Source organism: Dreissena polymorpha, chromosome 15, assembly GCF_020536995.1.
Source record: "Dreissena polymorpha isolate Duluth1 chromosome 15, UMN_Dpol_1.0, whole genome shotgun sequence".
Classification (NCBI taxonomy): Eukaryota; Metazoa; Mollusca; class Bivalvia; order Myida; family Dreissenidae; genus Dreissena; species Dreissena polymorpha.
In genome coordinates, this window is record NC_068369.1 from 14198165 (window position 1) to 14218533 (window position 20369).

Consider the following 20369-nt stretch of genomic DNA (forward strand, 5'->3'; position numbering starts at 1 on the left):
GACAATACCTTAAAGCCCCATAAACACTCAAAATCAACAAATGTTACGTTAAATATTTTGTTATTTTTTTTAATAAAGTTAACCCATATAAAATCAATGTTCCTTATAGCAATAGCACACATTTCATTGCTAGATGTTGTAGGGTAACATAGATTTATCAAGATATAAATGCTTCTTTTTATTTTTTGTGTGACAATATATGCCATGTGAGTTCCCTGCCACAATTCCCAAATATTAAAAAGCAAACAAAAGATGGGCTTTGGGCAGCTTCGGAAACACAGCGTTATTCTCATGAATAACCATAATGTGATTAATTAGCGGAGCTCAAGCGAGGATGTCCTGCTCTCAGCGATTCAGCAAGAATAAAATGAAAAGAGACCATGCACAAATAAAAGTGTATGTGGGGCAATACATAGCTGTGTAAATGGATCTTTAATCTTTATCGTAATTTTAGAGAGCACTAACGCCTGTGTTTTCTATTAGGTCCGCATGTACACTCATAAATGTTCGAAATTTTTCGCGGAAAATTAACATGGAATATAATTATTGTCCCACAAAAAAATAAAAACAAGCATTTTGTATCTCGTTAATGCTTTGTTACTATACAACATCTAGTGTTGAAAGATTGGCTATTGCTATTCGGAAAACTGACTTGTTAATGGGTTAACTTTTTTGTGGGCTAACTTTTTAAAAAATACTTTACGAAATATTCATTGATTTTTGAGTGTTTATGGGGCTTTAGATATAACTTTGTGAATTTTTGCCACCTCTACATTACACACACTTTTCTTGACTTTTTCGTATACATGTATGAGCAACCAGCATGCGATGCTTCAACAATAAAGTTTGAAATAAAAACAATAAATGGCTATAGGGATAATACACGTTTTCGAGGGCATGATCATCTACGGGCGCTCGAAAAATCCCTTCCTGCCCGAGTGCACAGCACAAGGGCAGGAACGGATTTTGAGAGCGCCCGCAGATGATCATGTCCGAGAAAATGTGTATTTTCGATATTATTGCATAAACAAATAACACATACCAAAATAAATTAAAATACCATTGAAAACAATATCTCTTGTTCATTCGACATCGACAAAATAATTCGATTATTTCAATACAGTTCAAGGTTGTGTTTTACAGATGCCTTACTCGGTCATCATCCGAAATGACGAGGCTTTACCTTCGAATAGACAGTTTTCGATTTAAAATGTGTTTAAACAGTAGATTAATGCAAAGTTGAAATGCAGCCGCGCAAAGTAAGAAATGAGGAATTATTTTGGAATTTAAAACAGGAACGTTGAAGGTACATAAACACTTAAATTTACAGCATAGTCTTTGAAAGTGTTGAGTAAATAGCCTTACTTCATTGACGTTGCCAATAAAATAAAGCTGTTGTCAAGAGAGTGCAGATGGTATAATTTGAAAAGTGGATTGAAATAGTCATAGCCATTATCCCTGCATGCATGAGGAAACTGGTGCTTATTCAGTTCCCCATTTATGCTTGGAAAGTCGTCGAAGGCTGGAGAAGGGAAGTAACTGCGCGTGGGCCAGATTATGGATATGAAAAACACATAACAGGGCTTGAACGGCGCGTAAATCGCCTTGTTAATACACGATTTCTCCCGTTCAAACCCTGCTTTTGCCAAGTTCCTGCACCCCGCCAGAGGGCATTATAGATAGAGTTTATGCAATAATATACGTTCAACTTCAAGTTACTGTATTTTTTGTGCAGATCATCTTTTTGTTTTATTACAGAATAACGATCATGCATAAAACAGAGCACCAAAAAAGTTTTCAATATTGTTTAATCCTTACTTCTGATCTGGCAGATAGGTGGCTCGGAGGGGTCCCAACTGCCATTTGCTGTGCATATCGTGCTATTTTGCCCCATACGGATGTGACCAACATTGCATGAGAATATTGCAACGCTTTCAAACACAGTCTCTCCTGTCTGATATGTGACCTGGCCCGCAGACAGCGGGGCTAACGTACCACAGTCTGGTCAAAGCATAAATAAGAACATTTACTGTCCAGAAGTAAATAGGTTGGTCATTTGAAGGTTCAAGAGGCATATCATAGCTTGCTGAACAGTATTAAATCGTTAAAAAGAAACAGTATTGAATAAATGTTAAATATGAAAGTATTATCAAGATAAACAATTTGCCATATGTATACTGTCTTGATAATTAACAGGTCTACTGAATTAAAGTTTCGCAGGAAGCTCAAATGGAGAATCAGTATTATTATACATTCAAATCCAGTTCAGAATACTTACCCACTGGTGTACATGCAGGTGCATTGGCACTCCACATCCCAGTTTCCAGGCAGGTGACAGTTCTGTTTCCAAGCAATCGGTAACCAAGGGGACAAGAAAAAGTGGCAATACTGTTGTACACGGTGCCTTGTGTATAAGTCACCGACCCCAATACCATGTGGTTTATTGTACCACAGTCTAAAACATTAAACAATATTAAATAAAAACAGCTGTTGGAGAATAGCCTGCTTTACTTTCTTCAGCTTGTCCGAGTTTCTGCCTTTGCTTTTGCTTATCCAAACTATCCCTGTATAGCAAGTAATTCATTTCTTCTCTGATTTACAAAATGTCATTTGAGACACATAAACCTTAAGTTTAGGCGGAAACTATGTTTCTATATTCTTTTATATTTTGTTCTATATTCTTCTATATTTTGTTCTATATTCTTCTATATTTTGTACTTTATTCTTCTATATATTTTGTTCTATATTCTCCTATATTTTGTTCTATACTCTTCTATATTTTGTTCTATATTCTTCAATATTTTGTTCTCCATTTTGATGTCTAAGAGTGACCTTGACTATTGACCTTGACCCAAATGTTCCCAAAATGCAAACTAAAGCGATATTGTTCCTGAGAAAAACTAGCTTTCCAAAAAATTCAATCTGTCACTATATTGTATACCAAAATTTAATAGTATAAAACTTCGTGTATAATAGGCAATTAATTGATTATCTTATTCCAAAAACATCATATGAGACACTAAACACGTGATTTATATTTGATTTTTGTTTTGATATTACTATAGTTATCTTAACAGCTGACCTTTCCCTGAAATTTTTAAGGAACAAGGATAAAATAGCCCTTTATTTTGAAATCGTCAATATAGAATTACCAAACTTGACCTATTGCCATTTTAATATGGTGAATGCATGTTTCATAATTCAAAAAAATCCCTCAATATAAAGAAGTGAAACTCCAGCTGCTGGAGCAGTATTGAATTTTCATTAAAAACAATTAGTTTGTCCTTTATTTAAGGCAAGTGACCGATTGCCCAAACAGTACAAAACAGCACAATACAGCACAATACAGCACAATACAAACCAACATAAACACAAAATATGAGCCATTTCTGACAAACAGCTTTTTACAAAAACTTACACCTTGCTCGGACCCAGACGCTGCTGCCAGGGCGAGTAGAAAAGCTTGCCTTTACGGTGATAACATGAGCAAAATGTTTAAAATAAAAATAATCATAACAAACATTGGTTTGTTCTTTTCACCATCAATTGTGAAATTAATATTATCTTCCACAGGTGGTTAGCGTGTGGCTATGATATTAATTAGTGAAAACATCATTTTGAATGATAAATAATCATATTATAACGAAAAATTAACTTTTCTGAAAAAAAAAAATATTTCACTATCAAATATATACATATAACAAGGTATGCAACTCAAAATCAGCCCAAAACGGGGTGCATCGCTTTGAACAGCCATATCTTCATAAATTTTGCAGCGATTTTCACGATCTCGGTCTTATTCAACGCAGAAATGAATTTCCTTTCTGGAAATGTATATGTCTTGCAATATTTTAACAAATGCTGGGTCAACTTTTAAGAAATAACACGATACACAACACGCATGACCCAGTTGACAGTGATCATGCTGTCTTTAAGACTGAAATCTTCACGGAGTAAAGGGCAACTTCCCTACAAAGTTCATGTAGTTCGATACCATAGTTCAATAAAACGTATGAAAAAACATTATTACCGTTCTTGTCGTTACATTCTGCATCAAGACTAACTGTCCAGCGCCGTTTGAAACCTTTGTTTACATACATTTCAACTAACTGACATTTTAAACATACGAGTGATTTCATTGGTCCAATGCGGAGGTGTGTCTTTACGACTGGAGATTTCATTCATAAAGAATACATGATCACTGTCAACTGGGTCATGCGTGTTGTGTATCGTGTTATTTCTTAAAAGTTGACCCAGCATTTGTAAAAATATTGCAAGACATATACATTTCCAGAAAGGAAATTCATTTCTGCGTTGAATAAGACCGAGATCGTGAAAATCGCTGCACAATTGATGAAGATATGGCTGTTCAAAGCGATGCACCCCGTTTTGGGGTGATTTTGAGTTGCATACCTTGTTATATATATATTTGATAGTGAATTTTTTTTTTCAGAAAAGTTAATTTTTCGTTATAATATGATTATTTATCATTCAAAATGATGTTTTCACTAATTAATATCATAGCCACACGCTAACCACCTGTGTTATCTTCCAGTAACCATACTGAGAATTATGCACAAATTAATATAAAGGTATCAGTAAGGTAAATACAATCTTTGAAAAGAATAATTATATTTCCATTTTTTAGAAGTGTGATAAATATTTTGGGTTAATTAGAACAGACAATATGGATTTAGTGACAAAGGAATAATCCATCTTTCTGAAGTCTCTAATGTTTGAAGAGTATGAAGCCAAAACGCAATAAAGCACTTTATGAGCTGAACAACAACAAAAGAGGCTGCTTTCAATAAATGGTGATGTCCCCAGTAGAACAATTGTCAGTAGTGATTCCTTAGCCCATTAAAAAAACTATTAAAAGATTAAGTCAGTGTCAAGGTCAAAATCAGGTCAGGTGACATATGTGTACTGAGTGTGGCATGCAAATATGAAAGCTTTTTAGTAGTTTTGGTGTTAAGCAAACACTCAATTTTGTTTACCCAATAATGTTGACATTTCAAACAAGTCTTAACAAATTAGGTCACTGTCAGTGTTATGTGAAAAGATTATGTTGAAAACATCCATGCAAGTATCAAAGCATTGTACACAGCAATATTGATGGTAGAGTAACAGCGTTATCTTTGATTAAAACAAACGTTGGACCTTCTGAATGTATGTCAAAGTAAACGTCTCAGTAAACCATAGATGTGTTTGTCAGAAACACAATTCCCCTTGCTGCGCCGCTTTGATTTTTTTTTAATTCTATCCCTTTAAAAAATATTACTTCCCTTGTAAAAATGATTTGTACCTGCCAAATGATAAAAAGAAATGATCTCCCTTTAAGACTTGTTACTTCCCTTGGATTTGTTTTGTTGACCTTTTACCTTGAAGGATGACCTTGTCCTCACCACTCAAAATGTGCAGCTCCATGAGATACACATGCATGCCAAATATCAAGTTGCTATCTTCAATTTTAATGACAGACTGTTCAAATGCTATGTGCCACCATACCGGGGGCATAAAAAAAGTAGGTCAATGTGCTGTGAATTAGACCTCCTGAATTGGTATAAGTAAGTCGATGTCGATGTCATTACGTAACCATGAGGTCAAAAAGACAACATCCATGCAGGTATCAAAGCTTTGCAGGACGCATTTTTCAGTAAATACGAAATATGTATACAAAACAAACAGATCATTAAATGGCTTTATATCTCTTGCATTAGTTAATGATGGGGAGAAGAAAATTGTGTAGTGCAACTTTATGAAATCATATTCATCTTCTTGTAGTCATAAAAATATAACAAAATAGTTTTCTTTTTAAAATTATTGTAACCCTTATATATTTCTGATTTGTTGTTCAAACTATGGTTGCTGGTTGCATGCAGCCAAGTTAGAATTGCAATTGCAAAAAGATGATCAGTTTATGCAGGTACAATACATAAATATAGGTGTTTTTCTTGAGTGCTTTGAGCTTTTGCGAGTACATAGGTTGCACACACGTTTGTCGGTAGCTGAGAGTTATTGCAACTACCTAGGTGTTGTTTTATGTGGACTTACACATTTATTAAAGATAAGGACTCAGTTCTACAACATCTACAAATGCTGCAAGTCATTCAGTCTTTGGTTTAAATTATTTTACCTTTGATGATGCATGTGGGTGGGAATGATGGTAACCAGGAGCCAGTTGCCTGACACGAGGCAGACTGGGAACCAGCCAGCCGGTAGCCCTTGTTGCATTGGTAGAGTACAGAGCTCATGAATGTTACACCCGTGTAGTTAGCGTAGCCATTGCGGGGGGATGGGGGCATGCCACATTCTAGAATAAAAAGTTATAAGTAAAACAGACAGATACTCCTTGATGAATACTTCAGTTTTATTATATTTAACAATTAATTTATGAATTAATAAAAACAAGAGATGTGTTCTACAGAAACACAATGCCCTCTACTGCGCCGCTTTGAGATATTTTCTTTTTGAACTTTGACCTTGAAGGATGACCTTGACCTTGAACTTCCACCACTCAAAATGTGAAGCTTTATGAGATACACATGCATGCCAAATATCAAGTCGCTATCTTTAATATCGCAAAAGTTATGACCAACGTTAAAGTTTTTTTTTCCGGACAGACGGACGGACTGATATACTGACTGACTGACAGCTGACTAACTGACGGACAGTTCAACTGCTATATGCCACCCTACCGGGGGCATAAAAACCACAAACACAACGAGAGATGTGTTTATCAGAAACACAATGCCCCTGACCGCGCAGTTTTAAAGCCATATATTTGACCTTTGACCATGAAGGATGACCTTGACCTTTCACCACTCAAAATGTGCAGCCCCATTAGATACACATGCATGCCAAATATCAAGTTGCTATCTTCAATCTTGCAAAAGTTATGACCAAGGTTAGTTTTGTGACAGACTGGCACGTACAATGACAGATATACAGGCCAAAACAATATTCCCCCGATCATTCTATCCGGGGGCATAAAAACAATAAAACTAACAAACACTGAGCACTATTCAAAATATACTTAAGGCTCACTTTTTGACATATTTAACAATCAAGCTGAGTTAATACAACAAACTACTTTCTCAATGACACCAAGATGGGCTGCCAATCTAATTGTTCAAGCATTTATATTTGTTTGCATATAATTTTTTAAAATAATATTTTTTTCGTAAACAACGTAAATTCATGGATTTCTGATATTATAAAAAACATAAAAAAAATCAACTTGTGTATAATTTGTGGATTAATCAACCCAAAAAATCAACAAAGATTGATGTCCCACAAATAATAATGATTGTTCAGTAATTGATTGAAACGTTATTGTTACTAAATCAAGATGAGCATAAACTCCTCCATTGCTCTTTTCTTACCTCGCGGTCTACACACTGGCTCTGTTCCAGACCACTGTCCGTCTGTCATGCAAACACGGTTCTGCATTCCATTCAACAGGTACCCAGAGTTGCATGTATACGATGCCACTTGACCAAATGTTGTCTCAGTGGCAGACACACGACCATTTGGTGGATCTACCAGGCCTCCGCAATCTGGGAAACAGTACGGTTGAGCAGACATTGAGAGTGTGGTAAGAAACAGTTGTATTTGCTTAATATTTCAGTATCAAATACAATTGTTTTTTAACCCCCACATTGCAAAACACATTTATACAAAATAACTATGGTAGAAAAAAGTTTTGAAAACACAAAGTCTTTTTGAAAATTCACCATAAGAAAACATCAATGAAGAAAAATAAATCAAACATTTTTCCAGGACTTGTTACTTCAAGACAAAGAGATATTGCCCTTCAAATTCATAATTTGATATTCATCAAATAGTTTTTTTTAAGTTTTAAAGCATTTCACATATATGTTTTACAGACCATGGATGGTACATACTGGTGATTGCACATGTTGGAACACCAAAGTTCCAGATGCCTGGTTCGATGCAGGACAAGGTTTCATGCCCGAAAAGCTGGTACCCTAAACTACAGCTGAACTGGGCCATTGTCCCATACTGGGAACCATTCACCATGAGGTTCCCGTTGTCAGGCGCTTGCAACGGCTCACATTCTGGAATGGCAAAAAGAAACATGCTTTATGAACTTAAACATGTCCAGGCTTATCACAGGTACAAGCTAATATTTACATAATTGATTAATCATCATGAGTTACTGCAAATCTTTGACAAACACTAAACAGGTTAACATATGCTCAATTTCTGGTCAATAACCTAACAAAGACTTATCACATCAGGTTATGCCATCATACCATATATTCGACAGGAGGTCTCCGCTCCACCCCATGTGCCATTCTCCGTGCAGACACGGTTGATGATACCACTCACATAGTAGCCTGTGTTACACGTGTACGTCGCTACACTCCCAAACACCGTGCCAGTCAGGGTCACTGACCCATGACTCGGGGCAGCCAATCGACCACAGTCTGCAGAAAAGATCTTATAAGGAGCATTCTGGGAAAACTGGGATTTATGCAAATGCTTAGTGTTGTCGAAATTTGCCTTATCTGACCACACACTAATTGATACTTTCGGCGAAAGCTGGATTTTCACTAATAAAAGACTTAAAAAAAAAGAGCTGTGTTTGTGAAACACAATGCCCCCTACTGCGCTTTGAAGCCATATATTTGACCTTTGACCTTGAAATATGACCTTGACCTTTCACCACTCAAAATGTGAAGATCCATGAGATATAAAGGCATGCCCATTCATACCAAGTTGCTATCTTCAATATTTCAAATGTTATTATCAAGGTTAAATTTTTGGACAGACACACACAATGACAGACAGACAGACAGGCCAAAAACAATATACCCCCGATCATTCGATCTGGGGGCATAACAAAATCCATAAAAGCCAAAACATTTTGTTCCTGATCTAAGCCTTAGTGGACTGCACAGGCTTATCGTCAATGCACGATTAATTTGGGATGATGTACATGCATTAAGCCCAGTTTTCCAAGATAGGAGGAATCCTGTTGTCATAGGTTTAAGGTCTTTATTAACAGAGATCAGGAGGAAATTGGGGCTTGTATTCACCAAACAATGCTTAGGCATAAGTCTACGAATAAAGAGTATTCTTTAAGTGAATACTAAAGGATTGCTTGAATTTTGAGACAAACTTTGCATTAAACACCTTTATCTATATTATTCTTTATGTAGAACATTTTATTAATGACATAAGAACCAGTGACGGCCTGTACATATTTAAATATTTAACCTATTTTTCTTGGCTCCCAGTCTTTTCTTTATTAAGTGCAAGAACTGTTTGGTGAATACAGACCCTGGTAACTTAACATTAAAATTTAAAGCATAGTTTATTCCGCGTTTTAAGTAGCCTATCTAGCTTTTTTGTTTTTGTTTTAGAATACTATATTTTTACAATGTTGTAACTAAAACTTGCCGCAGTAGCCACAAATATACTGACGCAGCTCGTAATACTATGAGTTGAAACAGTAAAAAAAAGACTAGATCTTTTTTAGCAAAGCATTGTAGAGAACCAAAATACAATGGTACACACTAAATATAAAACCTACGGGCCGAATGGTTTCAAAGGAAGAGATGTTTGATTTGAAAGCCTTTATAAATAATTTGACCTCCCTGAATGTGGCCATTAACGCCCTGCGGGTATGAGTTTGATAAAACTTAGTAGAAAGAGAATATACAGTGTCATACATAAAACATTTATAATTTTTCTAAAGTAAGTGTTAAAAAGGGTCATAACTCTTGTATTTTTTGCCATAGGACAACTAATTAAAAAAGCAAATGCAAAACAACCTCATATCAACAGGATTGATTATCGCAAATGTTAATATTACACATTGAAAAAAGAATATATGCAAACATGTTTGTGTCCTATAACAGACAGATGAACAGATGGGTAGAGAGACATACAGATAAAGGGACGGACGACGTCAGACGTCTATGGTGATTCTAGTATAAGTCATAACGTGTGCTTTTAAAAGAGATCATTATATTTCAAAGCTGCTTTACAAATGTGATCTGAAATTGTAACTCAATGTTATAGTTAGTATATAAAATTACTGGTGAAAATTTTACATTGAAATTGTTATATCATTTATTCTATGCATTCATGTCATGTTCTCTTATATAAACAATGTATCTTTTCCAACAATGATAATCCTGCATACTCAAAGTGTTTTACTCAAAATTCATGCACTTAGGCATTGGAATTTAGCAGCAGCCATGGCAGGAAAAGTTAAAGCCTATTCAACCAGCCTACCTCTCAGTTGACACACTGGTAGGATATTGTCCCATAATGCATTTAGTTGACATGTTAGACTAGGGGGGCCAGAGAGCTGGTATCCACGGTGACATGAGAACACGGCCGTATCCAGGAAGTGTGTCCCTGACAATTGTATGGCACCATTACTGGGGGCAGACAGCAGGCCACAGTCTAGAAAAACATGAGTATGAGAGATGGCATAAATGTCAACGTAGAGAACAGCTGGAAAATGCTAGGCTCATGCATATGAACAGGTAAGACTGGTTATTTAAAAGCTCTTTTATTTGTTTATTTGTGCAGACCTGACATTCAGTATTCACATATGACTTTGAAATAATATGTTTTTCAAGTAATCTTACTATGATTATCTAAAAACAGCGGATATATGTATATTTCAAAATCTAGAAGCAAAGCTGATTTTTCTGATCTTGCTTTTACACTTTCACTAACACTTACAAACATATTTTGAAAGTTGTAAACATGGTGATTTGGCTTATGATAAACTTATCAAAATAATCAGTTAAAGGCTGTTGTGTCCTCAAAACATTAACTTCCAATAACTGGCCAGAATTCTCTGGATACATTGTGACAAATATTCCCAAACAATACATGCTTTGTCTCGGCAGGAGCTATCCATTTCTCTATATAGTCATGCACATGCACAGGCCGGGCTTGAGATACCCTGGCTGCATAAGGAATGACTCAGCTCATTTCAAATTATTGATGTAAATCCTGCCTTCATCGGCCTCAGAAGTTGTTTCTTTCGTTTTCGTCCTTTACTGATATCTATTGTATTGTGAATATTGATACATTGTACTTGCCAAAAGAAATAAATATGTTTAAATTAAGAAGTTGTTTGGAGAGAGAAAATGAAGAACAAACAATAAATGATGACTAAGATCACGGGCCTCTGTGACAAAATAATAGAGAAGTACGCCAGCCTAGACTCACTCAAAGATAGAATACCATAAAGCAAGGTGACAAAGAAGATGAAATATACCAAAGAGGAGGGGAATGAAAAACACTGTATAAACATTCACAAAGAGATGACCATTAGTTTGCAACCGTCAGGGATGTCTGCTCGCAACCGTCAGGGATGTCTGCTCTCTCCGGTCTTATTTAAAAAAAAATCCTTTAGAAGATCACGCAGGGACCCTCCAAGACCACCACACCTCTATCTGCATTAGTGGCGGACGCATCTCCAACTTTATAAATGTTGATTACATTGACACCAGCATTGAAATCCAAGATCCCCTCAACAGACTCTATGAAAGAGCAGTGGCATTATGTAGGTCATCATGTTGAAGTCGAAGATCATGGTGAACAGCATAAAAAAAACAACAGTGCAGACATCACAATCAACCGCGTGAAGCAGGTAAAAGTGACCAGCTTCAAGTACTTTGGAGTAAGCAGCTCCATCAACTTCCTTAACTATATACAGGTTCTACCAGTTCATCATTGTGTCAACCAAATTGCACGCCTGTTAGACAGGATACAGGTCCTTTGAACACAAGTATGCCAGGAGACTGCTCCGCATCTCCAACATAGAGCACAAGACCAATCAGTATGTCCGGAAGATGACTGCAAAACTTGTTGGCCCACAATAGCCCCTTTTGGCAACCATTAAACGTTGAAAGCTAGCACAGTTTTGACACGACTGTCTGTGCAGAATATGCTCCATGACAAGCTAAAGGTAGGTCGCTGTCGATGCCATAAACAAAGATGCTGCATTGACAATTTGAAACAGTGGACACTCCTTGCGATGGATGAGCTACTCTCAGCAGCCCACAACAGACATTACTTGCAGAGTATCTCAGTGCTGTCATCCCATATTACATGCCTAGATCTACACCAGTCAAGGGAATGATGTGGATGCTACTGACAGTGCAATGATAATACTTGTAGACAAATAAAGGCTGTGCATTTTTGTCAACAGTTTCCATATGCATATGTATAAGTAACCTGGTCACAACTAGTTACCACATTCAAGGTTGTGATTTTGTTATTGCCAGCAACACAATTTCTCATGAAGCTGATTTAATTATGCAATTTCTTTTAAAATCCCCTAAATTTTTGGGAATACAAATATATTTTATTTTTTTAAACACTACTTAAGGTTTACTTTTGACTTTCAAAGGTTGCAATGCATAAGACACATGCGCACATTCAGGGTGACATTTGTTCCAACATATTTGAAAATACTTGATGTATCTTTTAGCAGGTAAAAGAAAAAAAGCAGCTTTTCTTGGAAAATATAGTGTTTTTTTTAACTTTAACCTCAATGTCTGACATCGCTCGTGAAGGTAGCCATAATGGTTGACACAAACTGACAAGTATAGGAAAATTTATTTGCAAAATTATTTTTAAATCATCAATGTATGGTGAAAACACACAGGTCCTATTTTGACACAAACGTGAGGAAGGTCAACATTTGACATCTAAGTGTGACCATGAATTTTAAGGTAAACATGTGTTTTCGCATCTGATTATGTACTTAATAGGTTAAAATTTGTGTCAAGCTATTAAACAATCTGTTTTGAAAAGACACTGGGAAGTAATAGTACGCGGCCCTTTTGAGCAACACAATTGTAAATACTTTGACCTTAAACCGTCATGTCCGGATAAACAAGTTTGAAAAAAGACGTTAAGATTAAAATGAGAAATAATAGATATTTCGGTCATAAATAAAGTAAATAAAACGAAAATAGTGTGGAATAAAGCTTTAAAAATTCTCTACATGTGCATGTTATTTTTTTTTTCGTAACTGATTGTTGACGGCAAAAAAATGGACAACGAAGATTCAGCGGTCGCGCAAAATCAACCGGAAGTTCACTCTAAAATCAAATTATTTGATATAAACAAAGCTCGCCTGTTGAGAAAAACACTAAAAATGGAAGAAAGGGGAAGGAAAATAAATAATTATGAACTTGCGCCAGTGGAAGTCAATTCCGGCGTGAGCAAACAAGGAGAAGATGTGGAAGTGAGAAAACACAGTTTGAACGAACATGTGAATATGAAGAAGAAATTGTCATCTACTAAAAAGGGAACCGTTTGAGATTATAGAATCAAACGGAGGAACAAAACTCGAACTAAACACAGGTACTTATGAACTGTTAAAATTTGCTAGCAAAAAGTATTTTTCAGACCATTCACTTAATTATAAGTACTTATGTAAACCAGCAAACGACAGGAAATCAAATGAAGTGGAGCTTCGTTATAAAGTCGCAGATGAAAAGAACCACTTGTACACGTTTTTCATGTACCACACAACTTCCTCTTGCTTGATCAATGGTAGAAACGTGGCTCACTTCTTTGACATAGACCTTCCAAACATTCTCAAAATAATGGAAACTGACATTCAGACAAATAATTATTCGATAAGTGAAATAAATGGATACATGAAACAGCAAATACTGTCATACTTGGAGCGTAAATCAAATCCCGAGCGCCCATCAACGAAAATGTCTGTAACGCATGGTGTTGATGAACCTCACACGCTTCTAGACAGTAATATAAAACAGGACTCCCGAAAAGAAGAGAATGATAAAGCGGACACAAATATCGAGAAAGCGACAAAAGCGGAAAATGACTTGACTGAAAATACAGAGACTAATTTAGAAGCAGAAAGCGAGGCTAGTTTTCATATTAATTGTGCCACACCAATAGACTCGGTAGAAAATGCCATTCTTAAGGAAATGAAGATGATGAATGAACTTCTGTTAGCTACTAAATTCCAATTGAAAAATTTTCAACAGGAGACTACATTGCAACTTTCGCAATTAAGAGATGAAATCGCAAGTGTTAAAAATACAATCTCGTTAGCTAACCAGCAATCAACAGATATTGAACAAACAGTTAGTCAGAGTATGGATAAACTCAGTAGACATGAAACAAGCCAACGACGCACTTCACAGGAAATTACACAATCCCATCGACAACGAATATGGCAGAACAGTTGGCACAAAATGAACGCAGTGAAAGAGCTACAACGGGAACACCTCAATTACAAAAAAGTAATAATAAAGGAAGCGGACATGATACAAAAGAGAGAGAAGAGTCTTCAACTGAGCAACAACTTGAAGTGAATACTGATATTGTGGAAACGGCAGATAGATCAAAGAAAACTTTGAAAACTCTAATAATAGGTGACTCAATTATAAGTGGTATTAACAGGCGTGGATTAAATGAAAATACACACATTAAAACTCTACCAGGGCGGAAATTAAAGACATTTGTTTGACATTGGATTCATGGGACATGACAAAATACGAAAATGTGTTAATATATATTGGTGGTAATGACATGGCCGAAGGAGGCGACGCAAGAAAAGCATACCGTGAAATAAAGCAACTGCTACATGAACTAAATGGACATAAATGCACTGTATACTTGTGCACAGTTGCCCCAAGACGAGATGCAGATGTAGTTCCACTGAATGATATAATTAAACAAATATGCGAAGAAACAGATGCTAAATATATTGAACTGTTTACATCCTTTATTTATGAAAATGATAACATGGCTAAACATTTGTATGGCAGCGATGGGATACATCTGCAAGCTAAAGGCTGCAGTACGCTAGTGGCTAAAATAAACAAAGCCGTGCACATCATTAAACAGAAGACGAGCGGGCAACAAGATCAACAAGCGAATCGTAGCGTAACCCCTTACTATACTCAATCCGGAAGTAATGGATACGCTAATTATGCTCCTGATCGACTCAGTTCGACAAACGGCGATTCACGTAACTATCAGTTGAAAACCGGAAGCTATGGCTACAAAAATTATGCACCAGGACGTGGCTCGATGAATTGCTTTTCACGTGACGGAAGAGGCAGTTTTCACACACAAACCGGCAGTTTCGGCTACAGAGATCATGCACCAGGTCATGGCATGAGAAATAGCGACTCACGTCACAGGCGAGATGGCTATCAGACGCAAACAGGAATTAACGGTTTCCGAAGTTACGCATCTGATCGAGGCTCAAGGAATGGCGGTTCACGTGACGGAAGGGATGGCAAGAAGCATAATATATCTAGATATCAAAACAGTAGTAATTATGGACAACAACAAAGACATTGTGAGTACTGTCATTACAATAATCACTTCACTAGTAAATGCAGACGATTGAGTTCGGCTCAGTAGGAACACGTAGACAGATACAAACATGTACTGATACACAACAAATTTAAAGAACTCAAGAAGGTTTGTGAAAATTTTAATTTTAAGATTTGTATATGTAATGAATCCGAAATAGTGCTAAAATATGGTGATATAGACCGTGTCTTTGATGCCAGTATTAAAGTTTCTGATTACTCAGAACGCTGTCATAATATGTCATGCAATAATAATGATGTTTCAATCTCAAAACCTATTGCAACTGAAAGATTAAATTGTTGCGAGGATAAAGATAATTCAGCAGCGTCTACCTTAGAATTTTCAAAAAAGGGACTTCATATCGTAAGTTTAAATATTCAACACTTTTTGCCTAAACTTGATGAAATTAAGTACGTTTTGTTGTCCGAAAAATGTAATGTGCATGTTATTGATTTTTTCGAAACATTTTTAAACGAAAATTTGTCTGATGTAAAGTTAAATATTTCGAATTTTCCATACATTCGTAAAGACAGAAGTCAGAAAAAGGGTGGCGAAATCTTGCTTTATATAGGTAACCATGTACCATTTAAACATAGGCCAGACTTAGAGCCTGATGGGATTGAATCAGTTTGTATTGAAATTTGCTTTAAACACACAAAATCTTTTCTGTTAAATTTTATCTATCGTCCACCTAATGAAACGCAAATATGGATAGAAAAATGTGATGCGTTACTTGATAAGTTTGAGGGTTTAAATGTTGAGTATAACATATTAGTGATTTCAATTTTAAATACTTTGCTGACAGCAAGTCCTATGAATGCAAATGTGGTCAAAAACGGTATTAAAGCATGGCCTCTTGCAACTTATTAACACACCAACCCGAGTCACAGATAAATCGTCTTCAATAATGATCATATATATACTAATCGAACTGACAGAGTAAGTACTACTTAAATCCCACAAATATCTATAAGCGACCACTATCCGGTATGCATGACAAGGAAAATTAACTAAAAAATCTCGAAACGAGGCACTCACTCGAATATTAGATATAGATGCTTTAAAAAGTGTTTAATATTTGATTTCCAAATTGATCCATCAATTTCGCAACTAAACTTAATTGAAACTGTTCACGATCCAAATATGTCCCTTCAATCTTGATATAGAATTTTAAATAACGTTTTAGAAAAGCACGCCCCTTACAAGCAAAAGAGAATAAAAAGCACACATATGCCAAAATGGATAAACAAAGAAGTTATTAAAAAGTATGTGTGTTAGAGATCACTTCCACAAAATTAAAGACTGGGACAATTATACACTGTAACGAAATAAAACTACGGCATTAATTCGCAAAAGCAAGAAAGAATATAACAACAATGCTGTTAAAATGGTACTAGTACGACAAATATTTGGAAAAATTTGAAAATTATATCTAATAATGACAATGATCAAAACTGCGGAGAAATTTGCCAAATAAAATTTTAGTGAACGGTGTGTATGTTGAGGACAAAAGTAGGATCCTAATTGCCTTAAATGAGCATTTTACAAACATATCAAAAATTGTTGAAAAGCTTAAATTTCACGAGGAAACCTTTGCTTATTTGAAGTTATATCTTGACAAATAATAAAAACAGCATGAATTTTCTATAAATAACATAATCCCTCACGAAGTAAGTATAATAATTGGCAATTTAAATGTTAACAAGGCTACGTGACTCGACGGGATCAGTGCAAACATTATAAAATACTGTGGAGAGCATATTGTTTTACCAATTGACCAGTCGCCAAATTATCGATCGCTCCGCCCACATAGTCACGTGGTCTAGTGATTAGAAAACTCCGACAAGCAGATCGCAATTATAGCGGATTACGTGAGGGAAATTCTATATTATTAATGATGTATTATGCTCTTTTCTATAAAATAAATTATTAAAGCCGCTCACTAACCTAAACTGCTCTGTAAAACGTTAATACAATCATAAAAACTTTAGAGAGAAATGGCGTAATCAAAATAAATGAGTTAACGGCAGACTGACTATCAGAAACGTTTCTTATACATATTATATAGGGAGGTGATGAAAAATCCGCTGTATAAATGAGCATTTATTTCATATTGATTTTGAACTTGTATTCAACCGTCTGACTGTGAACCCGGTGGCTATTCATATATAATTTTGAAAATATTTTTATTAAATGCAAATGACATATCCATATCATGATGGGTTTTTTGTTTATTAAAAATGTTCAGATTTTTGTTTTATTGTGTTATTTTTAAAAAGACACCGAATTTTTTTTTTTGGATATAAATTAAATTTTGATTGCAACTGTAATTTAATACAGGCCTAATTTCGTGGTTTCATTAACAGATAGTCTAATATGCATTTTATTTCATTTATGTTTAATGCGAACCTGTTACATTTCACTATCAAAAAATGAAATGTTGGTATTACGGTGCTGTTCACGAACATTCGAATTGAATACATTTAGCATATTATGCATTTGCTTATTTATAACAAGATGGCCCTTATATGTTAATTGCAATTTTCACATTTCTCCCCGTATCAATATATGTTGTATTAGAAATGTTGTTGTTGTATTATAAGCCGTACATTTTACACTTGAAGTCGCTTTAAGCTGGCTAAGCCGCGTTGAAATAACCTTTTTGTTGTTTTTACTTTAGTTAAAACAATATTTAAGTTAACAATTTATAATGATTTCTCTTGTTTATGATCCACAGAAAATAAATATATAATTGGAAATCATTTAAGTAATTAAATAGTTTTCTTTTCTTGTGTACAGTACCTAACAATGCCCTAATGTTCCTTCATTCTGAGATCCACGCAACATACCGTTATTAATTAATCATCGACAATTACGCTGAGATTAATAAGCACGTGTGGCAATTATTATGTTGTCCAAACTGCTTAATAATAGTGTGCATCAACCGGTATAACACGTTTTATAGAACACACACCTGGTGTGGTTAAACTATTTATTGTGTTTGTTTTCTCATTACTCGTTCATATGTTCAAGAAATAAAGATAAAATAATAACCTTTTATAAAGTATGTATAGCACCTACAATTTTAAATAATGATCGAACAGTAATGATCATGCATTTGATATAAAATCTGTGTAAACTCTTAAAAATTACGTCCATTCCATATGTACAACACGCTTTGTTTGTCGGACAAAATGGCGGCCAGATAAGCGTTGCCGAGGGGTGTGTGAAAAATCGATATCTTATTGGCTGATCGACAAAATGTGGGCAGAGTTGGCAACTGGTCAATTACCTCGATAATTAATAATTGTATTCGTACAGGAATTTTCCCCGATTTGTTAAAACAAGCGTATGTTCTACCAATATATAAAGACTCAGACAGAGCGGACTGTAATAACTATCGTCCGATTTCAATTTTGCCAACTTTAGCCAAAAAACTCGAAAGACATCTTTCAAATGAATTGAAAAAATTCTTTCAAATAACAAAAGTGTTGAATGAGTCAGGCTTTAGAGAAAATCATTCTTGCAAAACAGCACTGATTCGACTTATTGATGAGTGGCTCAAAGACGTAGATAACGGTAATTGTATTGGTTCTGTTTTTATTGACATGAAAAAAGCTTTTGATTTAGTAGATCATGACATTCTGTTATACAAACTAAAACTTCATCAATGTTCGGATGGTACCTTGTCCCTTTTTAATTCTTATCTTAGTCAAAGACAACAATGCGTTAAACTAGGAACTAGTTTTTCTACCCCTCTTACTATTAAGAGTGGTGTCCCTCAAGGTTCTATTTTGGGCCCTCTCTTGTTTCTAATATATATAAATGATATTGGTTTATTACTAAACCAATCAGACATAGACTTGTATGCTGATGACTCGACACTACATGCTTCAGGGGCCAATCCTTCAGAAATTCAAACTAACTTACAAAATGATATTTATTCCATACAAAAATGGTCTCACCCTCAATAACATGATAATAAACCCTAATAAATCAAAATGCATGCTTATTGGATCAAAACAAAAAATTAAGATTATCAACCTTGATCTAAATATAGATAATAATGCTATTGAAAATGCCACTAGCCATAACATTTTAGGACTTTATATTGACAAACATCTGCAATGGAAAGTACACATTGATAAAACATGCTCTAAAATAAGCAGTAAAATAACTCTACTAAAAAGATATCAAATTATCTCACTTTTGATATGAAGAAATTATTTCATAATTCTTTTATTCTTAAATGTTTCGATTACTGTTGTACGATCTGGGGCAACGCTAATAAAACCAATTTTAAAAAGTTAATATTTTACAAAAACGCGCAGCGAAAGTCATTCTACAAAAGCCAAATAGAACACCATCCACAGATTTGTTTTTACAGCTTAATTGGCTCTAGTTTAATAATAGATGTAAATACCACGCGGCAATCTTGATATATGAATGTGTCAACAATCAGACTCCAGAATATCTAAATAATATTATAACTTTTTTCTCAAAATCAAAAATATAACATAAAATCTGTCACCCATAGCGATATTGTTAATACCAAAGCAAATACAGGTTATAAGAAACGATTTTTTTCATACCATAGCATGGATATTTGGAACAGTATACCGATTGGAATAAGAATGGCATGCTCTATCTCTGCTTTTTAAAGGCAATATAAAGCACATTTATTTTCTAATCAATAATATGTCATATGTTGTTGTTCTTTTTTTTCTATTCAATGATATTTCATGTGTGTCTGTCTAAAAGGCAAAATGTGTTTTATGTATTGGTGTAAGAAAATATTGTTTACATGTTTTACTTGTTATAGACCTATTTGTGTATGTAAGTTTAAGAAGGCCACATTGTAAAAAAATTGATTCATCTGCATAATATGAAAAATGCGTCATTGTCTTTATGTGTAACCTTCTGTTAAAAAAGCTTTTATTATTATTATAATCAATAATTCATGTGTGTCTATCTATGTGTGTTATGCATGGGTGTAAGAA

The 20369-nt window shown here is 35.0% G+C and overlaps 1 protein-coding gene across 1 annotated transcript in view; it reads right to left on the bottom strand.

Moving 5' to 3' along the window:
* LOC127860908 (uncharacterized) overlaps positions 1 to 20369 on the bottom strand; it is a 345694-nt gene that overhangs the window by 162653 nt on the left and 162672 nt on the right. The window contains exons 62-68 of the mRNA XM_052399220.1: positions 10270 to 10443; positions 8280 to 8453; positions 7908 to 8081; positions 7386 to 7559; positions 6137 to 6313; positions 2279 to 2455; positions 1819 to 2001 (exon numbers count right to left, since the gene is read on the bottom strand). Of these exons, the coding sequence (XP_052255180.1) occupies positions 1819 to 2001; positions 2279 to 2455; positions 6137 to 6313; positions 7386 to 7559; positions 7908 to 8081; positions 8280 to 8453; positions 10270 to 10443 (1233 nt within the window). The remainder of the gene's footprint in view (positions 1 to 1818; positions 2002 to 2278; positions 2456 to 6136; positions 6314 to 7385; positions 7560 to 7907; positions 8082 to 8279; positions 8454 to 10269; positions 10444 to 20369) is intronic.